General features: G+C 37.8%; 1 protein-coding gene across 1 annotated transcript in view; it reads left to right on the top strand.

Moving 5' to 3' along the window:
- The first annotated feature begins 5904 nt into the window (after positions 1-5904).
- Positions 5905-19693, top strand: part of GLIS1 (GLIS family zinc finger 1) — a 94127-nt gene continuing 80338 nt past the window's right edge. The window contains exons 1-2 of the mRNA XM_072419671.1: positions 5905-6014; positions 10027-10174. Of these exons, the coding sequence (XP_072275772.1) occupies positions 10168-10174 (7 nt within the window). The 5' untranslated portion in view covers positions 5905-6014; positions 10027-10167. The remainder of the gene's footprint in view (positions 6015-10026; positions 10175-19693) is intronic.

The following is a 19693-nucleotide window of genomic DNA, read 5'->3' as shown; positions in this document are numbered from 1 at the left end:
CATCACATTTGCCTTCAATCCCACAGATCAGCTTATCCGTCAGGTGGTTTCATCCATTGGGTCCAGAGGGAGTGCTAGGTGCCGCTATCTTCTCGCCTCCTCCGCATTCTTTTTCCTGTGTCACCTGATCTCGCGCTGCGCAGGCGTGAGATCGGGTGATGTAGATTGCGCATGCCCAAGATAGAGCAGCCAAGAGCCTCCCGGGATGCGTGACGTAGGTATCCCAGGAAGCTCTGCGCTCCCATTAATTGATTGCCTATGTAAGAGGTTGGCAAACCAGATATGGTCTAGCCGGTAGTTTGTCCTGGCCTCTGTCCGATCCGGCCTAATCGCGGCCAGCATCCCGCCGTGGAGCCGGAACAAACTACCGGAGCCGTATGCTGCTCTGTTTTGTGGATCCTTTTCTATTTACCTCGGCCGGCGTTGACACTTCCGCGGCAGGGGTAAATAGGGAACATTCCCTCTCCTTTTGTATGCAATGCGGAGGAGAGGGATTCCCTTCAGGGGGTTTCCTGGTGATCAAAAATTAACAGGGTGGTGCTGCACTGTTTTTGAATTAAGAGGGTGTTGCACTTAAAAAAACAAACAACATTTTTACTTTACATAAAAGGGTAGACAACCCTTTTATTTAAAGTAAAAATTCTGTGTTTAGGTATGCTTTAAAGGAAATGAAAAGTCAGACATCTTTATCTCTATCCTGCTTTTGTGAAGGGATGATGATGATGATGATTAAGATTTTTCTACATGATATGTCCTATGATGATAAGAATTTATGGAACAAAGTGGTGGGGAGTTGGAATACTTCAATGTGTTCTGATCCTAAACCAGATCCATGAAATAAGATCTAGGAGTAGAAAGCAAAAATGGCCTCATCACAATGGTTGCAATAGGCTAAATCCGTGGTCCCCAACCTTTTCTAGCTCGTGGACCAATAAATTCACCGGCTCTTGTCTGCCCATGCGCGGGGGAGCCGTGTGTCATTTAAAGGGGAAGAAACTTCCCCCTGAGTGACATGATGCTGGAACCCACCCACTTCATCTCTGGTCTGAGCCTGCAATGGGAAAATGTGTGGGTTGTATGCAGCAGATACACAATCCACCCACCTCCCTTAGCCTGCGGTCCGTAGGAGAGACATGGTCTGTGGCTCTGTCCGATGTGTGACCATGTCCCCCCCAGAGCCGGGGCCCACTACCGGAAGTTGGGAACTCCGGGTCTAGATCAAGTCTTGGCTGCATTTCTGGGTTCAGAAAGCTTTGCATCATGGAGTCTACATCCTCCATTAACTAATTAAATAAAATTGCAATCATGTATACAACCTTAGCAAGGGCAACGTGAAGCCAAAAACGTCATTCCATTTATTGTTCCTATATATAACGTTTCATATTAAATGCAGAAAATATTTTGTGTGTATATGTTATATAATATAAGGTGAGAGCCAAAAGTTCCCAGAAAGATACAGTCCTGCTTCAACGGAGCATACTATGCAGTGACTCCTATAGATGTCTCCTATAATCATGAGGGATCTAGTCTACAATTTATTGTTGCTATGGAAGGCCTTTGTGTGTTTTTGTGAAATTATGTTTAAGCTGTTTTGCTATTGACATTATTGTGTGAAATTTTGTTTTAAGCTGGGAAACTGCAGAGACCGAACAAATGTTAAAACAAACATTTGGGGACAAAGCTTTGGGTTGTACTCAAACCTTTAAGTGCTTCAGCTGGTTTAAAAAACAGCAGTTCTATTGCTCAAGGGAAAAAGAGTTGATGAATTTAGGAGCATAACACAGAATACTCTTGAAGGAGATGACAGAAAAGTACTTCCATGGGTGCTCCCAAGCATTACATTTGTTCAGGGCCTGCGGCATCAATGCAGAAGAAGACTACTTTTAAGGAGAAGTCGTCGGTTAATTATGTAAGTGTACAATTTTTAATACATACGTTCCAAGATCTTTTGGGTCACACCTCATAAAAGAAAAGAACCTCTGAAACAAATTAGTTATGTTTTGGAACCCTGTGAGTAATAACTGAAATCTGCACTATTGACAACCTTGTGGTTCTCTTATAATTTTTTTCTGTTCATGTGTAGAAGTTATGACATGCAGCATTCATTGACACAAGGAAATGTTGATGGCTTTCAGATGTTGGACATGCTCCAATCTATATGGATCTCATTCTGTCTCTGGATAGAACTTGGAATAACTGCATATGGGACCCCCAGGCTAGCATATTTGTGCGTTATGCCACACTTGCCCTCCTCCATCTATGCAACGTCAGCAAATTCCCTTGTTGCTCTTTTGGGATTGACATCATCTATATATCCAACATAAATTTTCGGAATCCTAAACTGTCTTGGTTAGTCAGCTGTGGATAATGTAACTATCACATATGTGCAGATGGGGTTACTTTATCCTGGCACCCCAGAAGGTATGCCGAGCTGAATGTGTTGCTGGGTGTACAATTAGAAGTCATTGCTAATGACCTCTTAGAACGGTTCGTTGGCACCCTCTGTCCTACATACTCAGTAGGTCATTGACCTAGAATAAGTGCACAAATCCAAAAAGTTGTCTCACAGTCAAACTCTTTATCTATTTATGTGTTCTGGGTCTTTTATTTAAATAAAGCATTGGCATTACAGCCAGGCAACTAGCATTTTCATTAAACTCTCACAAAAAGCTACCTCCATGAACCAGATTTAGACTTTTTGACTATGTTTCTGAGGTATTTCAGGACTGATTTTATTTTTTGCAAAATATCCAATTTAATCATAGGGTTTTTATCTGATCACTTTGTTACGATTGTCACACAATTTAAGGAGGATCCTAATGGTCAAGATCTGCACATATCCTCTGCAAACATTCTGTTGTTAGTATGGTGTATAGTGTTCTCCAAAGCTTTAATCAGTTTCTTCTGCACGTACTCATTTCATAGTTCTTAGAAGTAAGTGGTAGACATCAGACTTAAAACACAAAATATGTCTTGGCACATACAATAACTCTATTGCTTAATGGAATCATTCCACAGCTTATGCTAAAACCTTGCTGTATAGGCTTCAGCTGTGTAATAGCAGTGTGTACAGCAATTCACAAATCGTTAGCAAGCTTTTGCTTATACTACGTACACATGTCAGATCAGTGTCGCTGGAAACAATCTTTTGTGATCAATTACAGTGACGGGTGAACAAACAATATACACACAGCACTGTAGTGTTCTATGCAGGGGGGAGGTGAGCAAATCAGCTGAAGGTGAGTGTATGTATTCTTGTAATAGCTTCATGTAATTCACTATACAGCAGCATTCAGACTGCTAGACAAAGAGGTAATATAAACCAGTTGTTACTGCATTGTGCTGTGCTTCTAAGGCTACATACACACATCAGATGATTCTCAATTATCGCTTCAGTGCTAGTATCGTACGAGAATCTGAATCATAAAAGATCCTTTCCAATGATAAAAGTCTTACCTGTGTACTCAGCCTTACATACATCTTGGTCATCAGATGCATGAGCACAGAGGAAACCTCAGCTGTGAGGTGTGCTGAGAACACCTGTTTGCTGATTGGCCAATGCCAGAGTAGCCGCATACAGAGCAAGTTATCCCTATGCTTTATCATTGAAATCACTTTAACTCTAAGAGGTTATGTAAACTTCCATATGTGACCTGACTGAACAAGAATGAATATGTAGCTCAGATGTTCAGCTTGTTGGTCCCAGGACCAAATTCATACTTTTATATCCTCTAGGCCAGGAGCTTGTGCCCTCACCCCCCTGCCCAGCAGCATAAAAAATACAAAACTAAAGCTATTATACTGTGCTGGCCGGTCAAATTCCTCGCCGCTCACCCTTTTTGAACCAAAAAGCAGAAACTACACCAAACAATGCGTCCTGCAAGTTATAGGAACCCCCTAACCTTCTTTGTACCCATTAATTGCAATGAATACTTTCAGAGAAATGCAATTCATGTGACCGATATCAAAGGAGTACATGTTCTTACTATTACATCTTCAGGTCCCTACAGCTCCCCTTTCCTGGGAAATTGGGGTTTAGAGAAGGTAAGTGTCCAGCTTATTGGGGTTTAAAGAAGGTAAGTGTCCAGCTATTGGGGTTAAAAGAAGGTAAGTGTCCAGCTATTGGGGTTAAAAGAAGGTAAGTGTCCAGCTATTGGGATTCAATATTGGAAGCAGACAGTTATGTGTAAGAAAGCAGCATGTTTTGATGGGCAGAATTTTTTTTGTTATATTGACGCCATAATGATGACATTTTATGGGGATTTATCCACAAATTGTTCTAGTTGCACTTGTTTGTTTATCTACATCTCCTTATTCTGGAGAAACTGGGGTTCAAGTATTGTTAGTGGACAGTTATGTGCAACAGGGCAGTGCATTTTGATGTTTATATGTCTGATGTTGATGTTTTTATGTCTGATGATGCCATAATAATGCAATTTTTAGGGGTGTTAGCCAAAGGTTCTCCCTGCTTGCACCAACATTTATCGTTTCTTACACCTCTGTTTCTGAATAATTGGAGTTCATGTAAGGGAAGCAGGAATCAGCCCCACTCCAATTTTCCTTGTTAAGCAAGTGGCCCCAGGGGTCCCCAATTTGCATGTTCCATTTAAGGCTCCTAGGCACACAGTGCCGCCAATATTGCATTTTCATAAGTTTTTAAACTTGTGACCCATATCTTGAAATTCTTGAAAGCTGTGGGGCTCATTTTTTGGATTTAAATAGCTATGAGGGTATTCTGATCAACAATATGACGGTTTGAGCACAGTGAGTTGTTAGGCTGTAGAATATGACAAGCAGCCTTTACACACACCTATCACACTGTGCTGCCATGTCTGCTGCTGTGCATTACAGGTAGTCCCCGGGTAAATACGACATAGGGACTGTAGGTTTGTTCCTAAGTTGAATTTTTATGAAAGTTGGAACATGTACATTATTTTAATAAATACAATTAGGACAGATGTTTGTCTCAACATATTATTAGGCAGTGTGGTGACAGTGACTGTATAAAATCCTCACTTATCCTTAGCTAATCACAAACAAAGCAAAAATAAAAAAAACTTTATGAAGCTTAGACATTAATTAACTTCTGGAGCAAGCTGTGCTTAATATGCAAAAAGAAACAACTGCATAGTTTGCCTTGGTCATTGAAGAGTTACAAGATGTTGCAGAAGAGCTCACCCCCTAAGATCCCCCACAACCTCAGCTGTGTTTAGCAAAAGATTTCCAATCTGCACAGAGCCAGCAGGGAAACCCTGTTTGTATCTAGGAGGTGTCTGTATGTCGGATGTCCTTAACCCGGGGACTACCTGTATTGTATACTGGGTGACTGCATTTATTTCCCTTTTCAGCCTTCTTATACATAACTTTCATCTGGTGATCCTGATGAAACAACACACCAAAAGGCTTTTAAATAGGCACTGTTGTGCAAAACTCATCTAAGCGACTTTGTATTGCTGGATTGTGCTCTCGTGCAGTGTAACCCTTGGCCCTGGCTTCTATTCACTTACTGGATAGAATCAAATTTAAACATGGATTCTATGAACTTGCAGAAAATAAAAATGACTTGCCTAAAAAAAATGTGCATTCATCACATTTACATACCGCTTGCTAAAGTATATAAAAAATATTTTCTTGGATTTAAATATATTTTAACTATGTATACTAAAATTGAAAAAAAAAATAATAATGGAGGGGTAAAACCCTCAAATACAATTGGACTTTTAGTGGAAGTATTCAGCCTAAAGCCTGAGGTTCTCTAACTGCCTCTGTTTCCTAAGGCACTGGTATTCCCAGCAATAAGTTCTACTACAGTACCCAATTATGACCACTAGATGGCGACAACACACACATAGATGTAAACCATGCTGAAGTTTGATCCTGGGCTGTGAATGATACAGAGTTCACTGAATGCTGAGTGTGATGCACAGAAGATGTACTTCTCTGGGACAGGGGGATGAGAGCAGAAATAGCAGCTGATGACATGAGCAGATTTGATAATGTTTGCAGTACAACAGGTAAGAATGCATGTACTCTTTGCTATTGCCCTGATTGATTTGAATGAGAGTTTAAGTTTATATATAGCACACAGAAGACTAAGAAACCCTCATAGCAGCATACAGACCCTGATTCGCAATGTTTATATATTCCTGCTTTCCTTTTATCATTGAAATGTACTTTAGAAACTGATATTATGCTACATATATTACAAGTTTTTATTCTGTATCACAAAAAAATATTCTGATAATCAATACTATTAGTATATTTACTGGTTGTATTCAGTATATTCTTTTTTTTTTTATTTCTTCTGTCTTAATTTCTGTTTGTCCCCACATTTACACACAAAACAAGCTGCCCCCCAAAAAATGAAAATGACAGTGGTTGGGACAAAGTAATAAACGTCCAGGGCTTCTCAGTAAAAGTTTTTTTAGGGTTTTTACCATGTAAATAAAAATTAGTCATGGGGTGTATGCACCCCTGGAGGTATTATAGATTATTCTAACCCATCATGTTTGCTGGACGGCTTGGTCTGCATGGAAATAAATAAAAAATATAATAAATGTTTAAAAATAGAATCCGCTAAATACTATTATTAAAAGTCCTAACTGCATGCAAGCATTAGAACATGTTTTACCCTGCTAGGTCATACTGGTGTTTGTTGAAAGACAATTTTTAGAATGAAGAATTAAATTTTAGCGTACAAACACGCCATACTTAATTGACATTCATTGCTGTATTGTGCGTGATAGGCTTTGACATCAGATTTTTTGATTGTCAAAGTGTATGTAAAGCCAACATGTTCTTTTAGTTTTTAATGAAGAAGGGACTCCAGGCTTTTTAATGTCTGTTTCCCTTTAGGGAGATTTCAATTCACTTCCTGTTCCAGAAACACAACAGGAAGAAAAAGCAAATCTTCATATAGTGAGGAGACAACATCAGAACACATTTCCCTATTGAATTACGTCCACATTTTTGGATTTCCTATCACATTCTGTAGCAGGGACAAACAGTTCATCCAAAAAAAATGCTTTACATCTTAAGCATGGGCATCTCTCCAAATGATTCTACAATGGTGATAACTCTTCCTGATACCCAGGGATATGAGACGTGCAACAGAAGTTTTTTATAAAATCACTATAAAATGGCTTACGAGCAAGAATACTCACATGTGTGGCAGGAATACCCCTTTACCTAAAAAGTGAGGGGTTAAGGGGTCTCTCTTTACCATCTCATAAAGTTATGACTGTATAAACCGAACTCATTTGATAGACACATTGGTGGTTTACTAAAAAAATTTGGGCTTTTTGCTTTGCAAATTGAATAATCACCTTCCAGGGAATATTTATTGAATGTAGAGAACTTTCTAAAATCCTAAAAACAGTATTTTTGCTTGCACCCGTTTGGATGGGGAAAACCAGCAGAGCTTTAGCCCAATTACTAAGGCACATAAATTATCCCTTGCAAGAGGATAATTCACTTTATTATTTGCACAGCCTATATTTATTTAGTAAATTGATCCTATAGTGTACACGGGTAATTTAGTATAATAACCTATATTGCTGTGTTATATTAAACCTGCTTTATGGGGGTTTGCCTCTCCTGCCAGCTCTCAGCTATGAGACCATATACAATTTATACATTCCATGGAAGATCCAACATATCGCCCAAAGTTGGTTGAATAAAATGAAATCTTTGTGTTTTGTTCTCAGTTTAAATCAAAAATGTATTGTTGCGTGTCGATAAGCAGTGCCAACTAATCAATATAAATAAAAATGATTAGTTTTCAATGTTGTATACATTTATATCTAAATATATATATTTATTTAGATATGTATTTGTTTGGTATACAACCATCATTTGATCTATCACTTTTTTTTCTGAAAATGTTTAAATATGCTGTAGTATATTACCCATATTAAAAGTTACATTTTCCATATAGATAACTTTAATTATTTTATTATTGCGTCAGTTGAAAAATTATTAAAAATGCCTAAACATAGTTCTGATTTTAATAACCATGGTTGTTTCTTACATATTGTCCTAAAGATCTATATGATATTTTTACAAAATAAGCTTTTACATTTCACTAATTAATAATTTAAAATGTTTTTCTTTGTGATTGAGCTGTAATTTCTCTTATTCTATAACGCCATTTATGATGCTTCAGAAAAACACATTTTCCCTGAATGTGCTTTGTGTCTTTTAAGAAAAAGCTATTTCCTCTTAATTGTTCACTTAGCAAAGTGAGTGATTATTTACCTTTATAAATAAGATGAAGCAGTGTTTACTTTGAGTACCCCAGTTGTGATTGGAGGATAGAAGTGAACACAGCTCATATTGTTCGCTAAGTGACTGTGCATAGATGACACAGAAAAAAAAAAAAAAAACAAAGTGCAAAATCTTAACAAACACACCTCCTATATACTTTTTAGGGGGATTTTGCTGTTTATGTTTCAGCATTTTTTATCATACATCAAAGCATTGTTTGACATTTAGAACATTCCTTGCTTTATGACTGAATTATTCTGATTTTTTCAGCCTGAATCTAAGGAACCTTCTAATTGATGAGGCTATACTGATCTATAATCTGAGACCTAATCCTGCATCAGGACCAATATTGACTGGGCTCTTCTTTACTTGTTCCTAACTTCTAAGTTCTTGGATAAGGTGAAGCTGTGTTCACTGACTCATCTGCAAAAAGATTTTTTTTTCTTGATTGGATTATAGTGATTGCAGCTTCATTTTATTCATTACTAATTAAGTTATTGTTTAGTATTCAAAGTTCAAATTCTCCACAATCTTTTTATTTAATTTCCAAAATTGTACAACTGTTGTTCTAAGAACTTCATAGAAAGTATTAGTAAACTGTTATATAAGTACCAGCTGCAATGGAAATGACACATCGGAATGATAATAATTTACAGTGATATCTGTACAAAAATTATACAGGAGGCAAGCTTGATAGCAAATCTGTAGTAGTGGCAAATTCATAAATTGTACTAGAGAATTTACTGTGACCCCTGGAGATCCCTGCACTAGAGATACTTTTACTGATTTGTATGTGATGTGCTTATGGTTTACTAGAACAATGACAGGTAAATACTTTATATACACACATGTATTCCAATACCAAATATCTTACTAAAAGAAGGAGAGGATACAATGTATACATCAATATATACACCAATGTTCTTCTATCACTGTAGGGAGGAAAGAGAATTCAGATGGAGGCTTTATATACAGATATTCTTATATCTTACCAGGACGAGGAGGGGGATTCTGATATATAATATATATATTATATATACAGATATTCTTATATCATACCTTACTAGGACAGGGGGGAAGATTCTGATGTGTAATGTATATATTATATGCAGATATTCTTATATAGTACCCTACTAGGACAAGGGGAAGGTTTCTGATGTATAGTATATATATTATATACATAAATTCTTATATCATACCCTACTAGGTTGAGGATGATGATTCTGGTGTATAATGTATATATTATATACAGATATTCTTATATCATACCTTACTAGGACAAGGGGGAGTTCTGATGTATAATGTATATATTATATACAGATATTCTTATATCATACCTTACTAAGACGAGCGGGGTTCTAATGTCTAGTGTATCCTTTCACTACAAATGTTCTTATAATACACCTTACTGGAAGGAAGGGAAAATTCTGATTATATGATTCTGTATATCTAATGTATAGGTTACATATATTCTCATACATCCTAGTAGGAGGATTCTGATTCTAATGTGTAATGTTTATATTATATAGAAGGAGGAGGGAAAATTTTGATACATACTGAGTTTAGGTACAACCCACAAAAGTCTATGTACCTTTATTAGGTAACTAAAATAGGTATATAGTATTATGCAAGATAAATAATAAGGAAAAATATTTTTTAGTAAAGTTTTAGCCATTGTTGGGTGTGTTGTAGTTGGAGGGTGTGTGCATTATACTGATGAGAAAAGATCCTCCTTCATTTATTCCCCCATTCTATCCCCAGACCTTCTCTCTGCTCATGTACTGGAAGCCTGGCACAGGCACTGGGCACATTCAGAAGATATGATAAGTCTCCATTGCTAAGGAAAAGTTCAGTCCGGTGATCCAGGACGAGCAATGTGCTACTGACCATCACTACAGCAGCATGAAGGGTGAGTGATGCAAACGGTACCCTGTTGTCTTATCCCACTAACCATAGCTGGTGTTGTGTAATTATGAATCCTGCAAAAATGATGTGAATATGTTAAAAATCTGAAATTAGTATCTGGCTGAGTTAACGTTACGATTGTTTGTCTTTATGTAATACTGGCATTGTACAATACTTTAAAAACTTTAAAAAGTTTTTGGTCTTCAGGGCACACTGAGCCTTCTACACCCCATACTGAGGTTATTAACAATAAAATTCTTGTGTCTTAAGATTTTCACCAATTTAGGTAGAAAGCAGGGAATCTGCAAGTCATTTTTGGACTGTCAGAGAAATTAGATCACCCATGAACAAGCAGAGCAGAGCCAAGCTTCATGCACATTGTACCTCGGCATGTACTCACTATGCCCTGCAGTGCAGACGATGTGCAGTTCCCCTGCTGATGCGATGTGCTGAGATTGTTGCATATTATTGAGTATATTTTGTGTTTGGCTGTTTTTGTAGAATGCGTCTTGTTTGCTTTAGTGATAAATGCGTAAACTGTGCAGGTTAAAGTGTATCTAAATCCAAGACAATCATAGTGTAGTTCTAGGATGTGGTGGTTGCATTAGTTTTGTAAGGTTTTTGTTTCCTCTGTTTGCATCTGGTGATCCTGCCAGTAACACTTTCTGTCCTAGGGTGAAAACACTATTCTTCTATGGTATCTATAGAGCAACGTTTCTCAACCAGGGTTCCTATGGAGATTGCTAGGGGTTCTTTGAGCAATGAGCAGTTTGTGTCCATCAGGTCAGTATAAGTGACGCCACTGATCTTTTCGGTAAGGGTGACATTCTTCTCACTGGCCAGCGTTGAGGTATTCTCTCAACTGATGACAATGATAATGTACTGTGAGCTATAGATAAAGTAATTATAGCAGGGGTTCTTTAAGACCTAAAAGTTATTTCAAGGGTTTGCACATGTTTAAAACATTTTGCTATAAAGAAGTATATTATAGTGTAGTATAATAAAGTAGTGTTGTCACCATTGGACCAGACTATAAACACTTCGTCCTCTATTCTTCTCTATAACATATGTTGGTGATAATCTCTGGTCCACAGAGAGTGCTAAGTGATGATATACAGCAGGGACAAAGAATACAACACGTTAGGATCTCCCTGATTTTCCTACAGGATCACCAGGCACATATCCAATATATATATAAAAACAATTTATATTTTTTACCTTGTGCTGGTTTAAATACACTTTTGGAATCAATTGACTTATTGAAGACATTGCAATCAGTATGTAGCTGATTCTTTATTTGAATGGTTGTGTAGCATGAAGCAGATGGATAGCACTGAACCATTGGGATCGTCATCTACAGCAGCTTTTCCCAAACATTTTAACATCGAAAAAATAACTTTCAGGTCAGTGGGGACCTCTGCTAATAATATATAATACCTACAGCTCAGAAGAGCAGTAAATTGAGTAGTATTTTTTATCCATGCTCTTTATATCAGAATTGGGAAGAGGGAGTAGGGTCTATTTCCAGTGGTGATCATTGAGAAGGAAGTCTCCGGTTAGTGTGCAGAATGTTGGTGGCTCTATACCAGTAAGATCCAAAGTGGATCTGATTCACAAGTTAATTTGCAACTTCATTCCAAAGTATAACAAGTTGATGGTTGTTCATTAAATTAAACTTTTTCCATGCTCACCAGTTCTTCCCCTTCATCGGTTCTCACTAAAGCATTGCAAGGATTCATTCCATCTGCCATTTGATCAGCTGGGTAGACTGATGAGCCCCTTAAATGTGTTGAATTTTATGTACAGCCATCTACTTTATTTCACTATGAAATGAATTTGCAGTTGGGCTTGCAACTTTATCATTTACCACTTTATTGTCAGATCTACTTCTTCGCTTCACAAACCATGATGACCTTGAGTATGCTGAGGTTTTTCAAAGCTGCCTGTCTAAAGTTTAAGTTCCTTATAAAAGATCTATCCCCAAGGTACCAGCACTAACTACCCTTTCCTTTATGTTCACTTGCATTGGTAGTCATGGGAAGCATACCCCTTACATAGTGGTCATTACAAAGGGTGTCCCCTACATTGGTGGTCATGGGAAGAATGCCCCTTATATTGGTTGTTGGTGCGAATATTGCCCCTTACTTGGGGGGTCTTGCAAAGGGTGTCCCTTACATTGGTGGTCATGGGAAGAATAACACTTACATTGGTTGTTGGTTGGAATATTGCCCCATACTTGGGGGGGTTATTGAAAAAAGTTTACCTTACATTGGTGGCCATGGGAAGAATACCTCTTATATTGGTTGTTTGTGGGAATATTGCCTCTTACATGGGGGGTCTTGCAAAGAGTGTCTCTTACATTGGTGGTCATGGGATAAATAACACTTACATTGGTTGTTGATTGGAATATTGCCCCTTACACGGGGGGTCATTGTAAAAAGTTTCCCTTACATTGCTGGTCATATAGTATACCAATACCATTGTTTTCTGGTGGGATGAATGCCCCTTAAATGGTGCCCATTTTAAAGAATGTATTTTACATAATGTACAACAAGTAAAAAAAATGCACAAGTAAAAAAAAAAAAAAATTTGCTAGCAAATGTTTTGAATCGTGGACCAGATCCATTCCAGGTTTGCTGGGTCACCCAGCTTCACTGATGAAAGTGTATTCTCTCCAGCCTTGGTGAGCTTGAATAAGTCAGGCGCAATGATTAACAAGGTATTTGGCTAGATAATCCTGTGTGGGACTAATGAGTATTTCTCTTTGGTCCTGCTGATGTACAGAGTATTGGTTTAGCAAAGGGGAGCAGGAGAAGGCCTGGCACATACATTACCCTGAATAGTGATGCCCTGTGTGTAGTAATGGATGTGTCATCTCTAGCTCAACCTAATTGTTTAGGAGAACTGTTATTGTCCCTGACAATGCTTGGCCTATTGGCGTCTTTCAGAGGGGCGCATAGATCATTGCAGGATGTAAACATTGCCTGGTCACCAGGCCGCAATCCTGACAAGGTACATCTGCCTGGATTTGAGGTTTGCCATTCACAATAAGGAGGGCAAGACATAGAAGGGAGGTGAGAGGTACAGTAATGTGTTTATAAAGGCAGTTACCCTTTAAATTTTGTTTTCTAATTACTAAATTATTTGAATATTATGATATATTACCATCCTGGCGTCTTTTTTTTTTTACTTGTTGTGCCTGATCCATTTTAGTATGATGCAACTCTGAGAAAGGAGGGGGGTTTGTTTTAATATAAAAACTGTTTATTTACACTATGAGGTAATTGATTCCATAAGTCTCAAGAGAGCTACTAAATTCAGTAATGTGTGTGCTGAGTCCCCGTGTTTGCCTTCTTTGTTAGCTGTCTGTCACTGGGGCTCCTGCGGGAAGAGGAACAATACTCTCCAATATGACTTAGGGCCCCTCTGCAGAAATACTTATTGTAATATCAATGGTATTACTTAAAGCTGAACTCCAGGCAGATGTAGAATACATATATTAATGCAGCTTTCCATTTACTAATATATCATTGTGTATTTGTTTTTAAAAGAGCAAGGAAAATACCTGAACTTGACTTGGAATCAGCCTGTTATGCCAACTGCAAAGTAGAACTCAGAATCATAGAGGAAAAAGCCACGCAATGAGCCAATCAGAAGAAATATATTGATTCTTGAGTAACAAAGAGATACATTTATCAATCTTCTGTCTACTGACACCAATGCATTGCTCTTATCACATTAAGCCTGATTTATTCAAACTCTCCAAAACTAGAGAGGGGAGATTATCATCAGAGAACCTGGGTAATCCAACAAAACTGGAATGGATTTCTTTCCAACCATTTGCTATAGGTTGGCAAATGTTTTCAATCCTGGACCAGATTTATTCCAGGTTTGTAGGATCGTTCAAGTTCTTCCATGATAGTCTTGATAGGGAGCTTTATTAGATTTGACTCAGTGTGTGTGTCAATGTACCCATCCTATAATGGTGCATGGTAGTGCCATTACATGCCACCCCAACACCCTGTATATTAAAGCCTAACAAACAATAAATTGCAATGCCACACAACATACATACCCTGTGTGTGTCCAATATTCGGTCTGTTGAGATGAGTTTATCAGGTCGTAGGTTAATTGTTGTAGAAAAATGTAGAAAAGGTTGCTAGCGGGTCCTTGAACTATAAGTAGTTTAAACCTCCTAGGTCAGTTTAATTGACACCAATAATCTTTTTGGCTATCTGTAGGGGGGGCATTCTTCCCACTGTCCAGCAATGTAAGAGGTATTCCTCCCACTGCCACCACACTAATATACTGTGAGCTGGGGATATAGTAATTATAGAAGGGGTTCCCTGAAGATCTGAAAGTAATTTCAATGGTTCCCCTATAGTAAAAAGTTTGAGAAACGCTGTGCTAGAGTAATCTGGAGAATTGATTAATCCAGATTTTAACTCTTTATAGGCTGCAGATTAGAGTTTAAAGGAGGTGAAAAAATAGGTTTTACATGTCATAATTTTAAAAAGTTCACCTTTTGTGCACAAGAACAGATACAGTATATGGTCATGTTGTATAGCCAGCTTTGTTAATTGTATACTACATCAACTGAATCATATGAATTAATTAATTGCATTATGTATGTGGTGTGTGCATTAGATAATTCTATTTGGCAAATGATTACTATTGCTCCTCGTATATGTTGCAAATGCAAGAAAGTGCTCGTTAGATCTGTTAATTTCGCTGACCATCTGTATGAGTATTTATACCACTCTAGCATGTATCGTACTTACTGTTGGTTTTGGTAACACATTGGAGTTGATTTACTAAAGGAATGAAAGCTGTTTACTTAGGAAAGTGAATTATCAATGGGGAAAATGTACTTTGCAAAAAATACCTAGCTACTGTAAAAGGATAATTCACTTTTGTATGTAAACACTCTATATTCCTTTAATAAATCTCTATGTGTACCACTTATATATTTTTATACAGGGTAATCATTTGCTGCTCTAAAATCTTCCCTTCTTTGCACCCAATGCAGGAAACATTGTACCTTTTATAACTTTGCCTATCCATGTAGATTCACGTGTAATCTAATTTTACTTGCTTAAACCATTTACTTGGACCATTTATATATTTATACAGGGTGAACATATCCCCCCCTAAACGTCTCTTCTCAAGGGAGAATAGATTCAGTTCAGCTAATCTCTCCTCATAGCTGAGCTCCTCCATTCCTTTTATTAATTTAGTTGCCCTTCTCTGCACTCTCTCCAATACCACAATGTCCTTTTTGTGAACTGGTGCCCAAAACTGAACTGCATATTCCAGATGTGGTCTGACCAATGCTTTGTACAGGGGCAGGAGTGTGTCTCCATCTCTGCAGTCTTTTCCTCTTTTAATACAAGAAAGTACGGTACTTTGCTAGCTTTAGATATTGCAGCTTGGCATTGCATGCTGGTATTAAGTCTATGATCTACCAGAACCCCCAGAACCTTTTCCACTTCTGACTTCCCCAAGTGTATTCCCCCAGACCAGGCATGGGCAAATGGGCCGCGGGCCCAATGGGGTTGTTTCTCTGGCTCTTTTAGTGTTCTGCGGCTCTGGCCGGTGCCACCCCTAGCAGGTTTAGGAGAAGGACCCCACTGGGGGGTGCACCGGCCAGAGCAGAGGAACACGTCCCCGGATCTGAGTCTGCGATAGGAGAGTGGGTGGGCTGTGTCACTGCACACAACCCACCCACTCTCAAATTCAAGGGCGTCATGATGGTATAACCTCGGCCACTCTATTATCGACCCGGCCCCACTGGCAAATTCTTTTCAGATTGTGGCCCCTGACTAAAAAAAATTGCCCACCCCTGCCCTAGACAGTATGAAGAATGCATGTTGTTATCCCCCAAGTGCATAACTTTACATTTATCTATAATAAATGTCATCTGCCCAATCAAACAGTACATTCAGGTCTCCTTGTAGTTTATAGACATCCTGTATGGACATAATTCTATTACATAGTTTGGTGTCATCTGCAAACACAGAAATGGTACTTTTAATTCCAAACTCTTAATAATTTATAAAAATGTTAAACAGTAAAGGTCCCAACACTGAACCCTGGGGTACACTACTAATACCCTTAGACCATTCAGAGTATGAATCATTTATTACTACTGTCTGGATGCGATCTTTAAGTCAGTTCTCTATCCATTTACAGACTTTTCTAAACCTAACTTGCATATTAAACGTCTGTGGGGTCTGTTTGACACTGTGGGGTGTCAAATGCTTTAGCGAACTCCACATACACTATATTGACTGCTGTTCCACTGTCTACCTGTTTACTTACTTCCTCATAAAAACAGAGTAAATTTGTTTGACAACTTCGGTCTTTCTTGAAGCCATGCTGACTATCACTTATAATAATTTTTTCTAGCAGAAACACCTCTATGTGGTTCTTTATCAAACTCTCTAGGACCTTTCCAACTATGGACGTTAAACTAACCAGTCTGTAGTTACCCGGTAATGACTTTGCTCCCTTTTTGAAGATAGGAACCACATTGGCCTTACGCCAATCCATCGGTACCCTGCCAGTGACTAAAGAGTCTCTAAAAATTAGAAATAATGGCTTTGAAATAACAGAGCTCAGCTCTTTAAGTGCACGTGGATGTTTTCCATCGAGTCCTGGTGCTTTTTCAACCTTAATTTTGTTTCTCAATCATATCAATTTTGAGATTTTGTGACTCATTTAAGGCAGTGACATTGCTTTTATGAATAGCAAAACCGTAGACTGAGGTTTGTGACTATCACCAAGTACTAAAGTATAACTTTTCAGCATAATGCAACAAGCAGATTGTTAGCCTACTAAAGATTAAAGTAGCTGCATTATAAGATCAATACAAACTCACAATCTATTCTTCATTACTTGCAAATGTCTGCTTGCCCTCATGACCTGATAAGCTTGCAGCAAATTACAATAATTCTTCATGAAACCCCAGATTTTGCTGTGGGATATATCCTTTCACTGCAGTTCTACCACATTTCTCAATAAAATATAGAGTAATATTCTAGCATCTACATTTTGCCAGTCTTTAGTAGGAAATCCAGGTAACCATAATATTCACCTTATTTATTACATGTCCACACCTGCAATTAACAATCTGTTCAACATTCCTAAAAGCCAAACCACCAATTTCAACTATGGGGTCTTTTTTATTAGGCAGTGAATCCAACATTCGACAACTTTCTCCACTGGACAATCAATCACTGCATTTTGAAACACATGGACCTGGAAGATTCTCCATAAGAAAATGTGTGTTGTGTGTCAGATTCATTACTGTATAAATAACCCCCAATGCTTCTCTATGGATATTTGCTGGGATCAGTTTCTAATTCCACATTTGCTGCTCTAAAATCTTCCATTCTTTGCACCCAATGCAGAAAACAGCATAGCAGGAAACTTTTTTACTTTTTTTTAACTATGCTCATCCATGTAGATACATGTGTCATCCATTTTACTTGCTTAAAAAATCTTTTTCATTGTACTCTATAATATGTTGATTGTAAAAACTTTGATTCTGTACAAAAAGAGGTTCTGCTGTTAATTTGTGTTTGTTGTTTTAAAAAATTGAGATCAGACTATATTTACATTTCAAGGATTGTGCTAATGCCGCTGATACAGCCCCTCCACCTTCCCAAACATTGGAATAATATTTTCAGATTTATGCTTCAAATTAAATTTAACAAAGGTTCCCTTTATTTGCCACAGAGAAAATTGGTTTGTTTAGACTATCTGTGATTTCTGGTCACATTTTCCTCATTTTATAATAATAGAGCACTGGAAATAAGGGAGATTTTCAAATAATTCTTCAATCTTTTTTTATTACAGAATGTCTTTTGTATAAGTGGTATGTTGTAATGACATTTAGGCTAGTCATTTTATTCCTTGTCTAAAATAATTGTTCTTGGAAAGTAGATTCAAAGTAATGTTGTGGGTAGAAGAATGTCAGAGATTGTAAGTGTGGACTCGGAGGTGTTGTTGTATATTCTCACATACTCTATGTAGTGTTACAGAAAGTCTAAAACCAACGTTGTTTGATATGAAGGCATAGAATTGCAAGAGTCACCGGGACATTATACTTGAGTTGCAGTGTGCATTGTGCATGTGCAATCTTCACACAGCAATGCCATTGTTATAGCATGGCCAGCCCCTAACGGAAGGTCCCACGCTTGACCCCAGAAGCAGATATATAAAGGAAAGCAAACCACATTAAGAGGAGTCCACAATTTATTGTAGCAAATACAGCCAACTCGTTTCATGGGCCAACTGTACCCCTTTTCAATAGTGTTTCATTGCTCAAACCTTTCATCATTTTTTTCCCTATACTTGACTTAATATCTCAACTCAATATCTCTTTATAGGGGGTATCCAGAACTGGACACTGTTTTTTAAATAAGGTCTAAGGATCTATATAGGGGAATCAGGACTCATAAGCACCCTAAATTCATTCTTTGTAGTTCTCGACAAAACTATACCCCTAAATTCTACTTAAGCATTCATTTTCACAGAATGTATTAATTCCATCTTTCAGCAATGCCAACTCCGTGTTCCATGTTACAAACACCTCGAGGAATTTGTGCCCTATTGCTAACTTTTGTGTCATCTGCAAAAAGACTTACCTTACCACCAAACCCTCAGTTATATCACTTACAGATTCAGACAAGAACTAGTAGTGCAGAGCCTTGTGGTACACCACTCATGAATGGTCTCTGTTCCAAATAAACTCCATTTACAACCACACTCTGATATCTATCATTTAGTCAACTGCGTATCCATTGAACCACCCCAGGGCTAAGTCCCAGCTTGTCCAACTTTTATATGAGATCATTATGTTGAAATGTATCAAATGCCTTGGTGAAATCGAGATAGGCTATGTCTACAGCACAACATTTGTTTTATACCCAAACATTTATTCAGATTATTCTGACATGATCTGCCCTCATTAAAACCACGCTGCTTAGGAGCCAGCAGGTTGTGTGTTTTAGAATTGTTTATTATTTTAAAAAGTGATTTTTCTTTATTAGTAAAGATTGGTTTAAACCCTGTCTGTTGCCTACATGATGTCAGCCATTTACGATCTGCCCCATGAAAAACCCAATAACTTGTGGAGGGTGGGTTTTGGGGATTTGCAGGGGGGAAAGACCTGGAGAAACAAAGCGAAGTAAATTCTGCTTAGAATTAAACATTATATAGTAGCTTCAAGTGGGATGCCTGCTTCACATAAAAAACAAATAAGCTGTTAGGGTTTAGTTCTGCTTTATCAATGCCCATTGATTTTTGACTTGATTTTTTTTGCCAATCTTTTTTATTTTACCATATATACTCATGTATAAACCAAGATTTCTTTGCCCCCAAAATACCATTAGAAAAAAAATATTTGTTTATTCTTGGGTGACACCAAGTGGCATGACTCAGTACTGCATTTGTCTCTTAATTAACAGTTCAGAGCTGTCAAAGACAAGCTGTTTGTAACATGCTTTACACGAGGGCA

This window comes from Pyxicephalus adspersus, chromosome 8 (genome assembly GCF_032062135.1).
Source record: "Pyxicephalus adspersus chromosome 8, UCB_Pads_2.0, whole genome shotgun sequence".
In the NCBI taxonomy this organism is placed as follows: domain Eukaryota; kingdom Metazoa; phylum Chordata; class Amphibia; order Anura; family Pyxicephalidae; genus Pyxicephalus; species Pyxicephalus adspersus.
The sequence above is the reverse complement of the archived record's forward strand: the minus strand, read 5'-3'. Positions and strand labels throughout refer to the sequence as shown.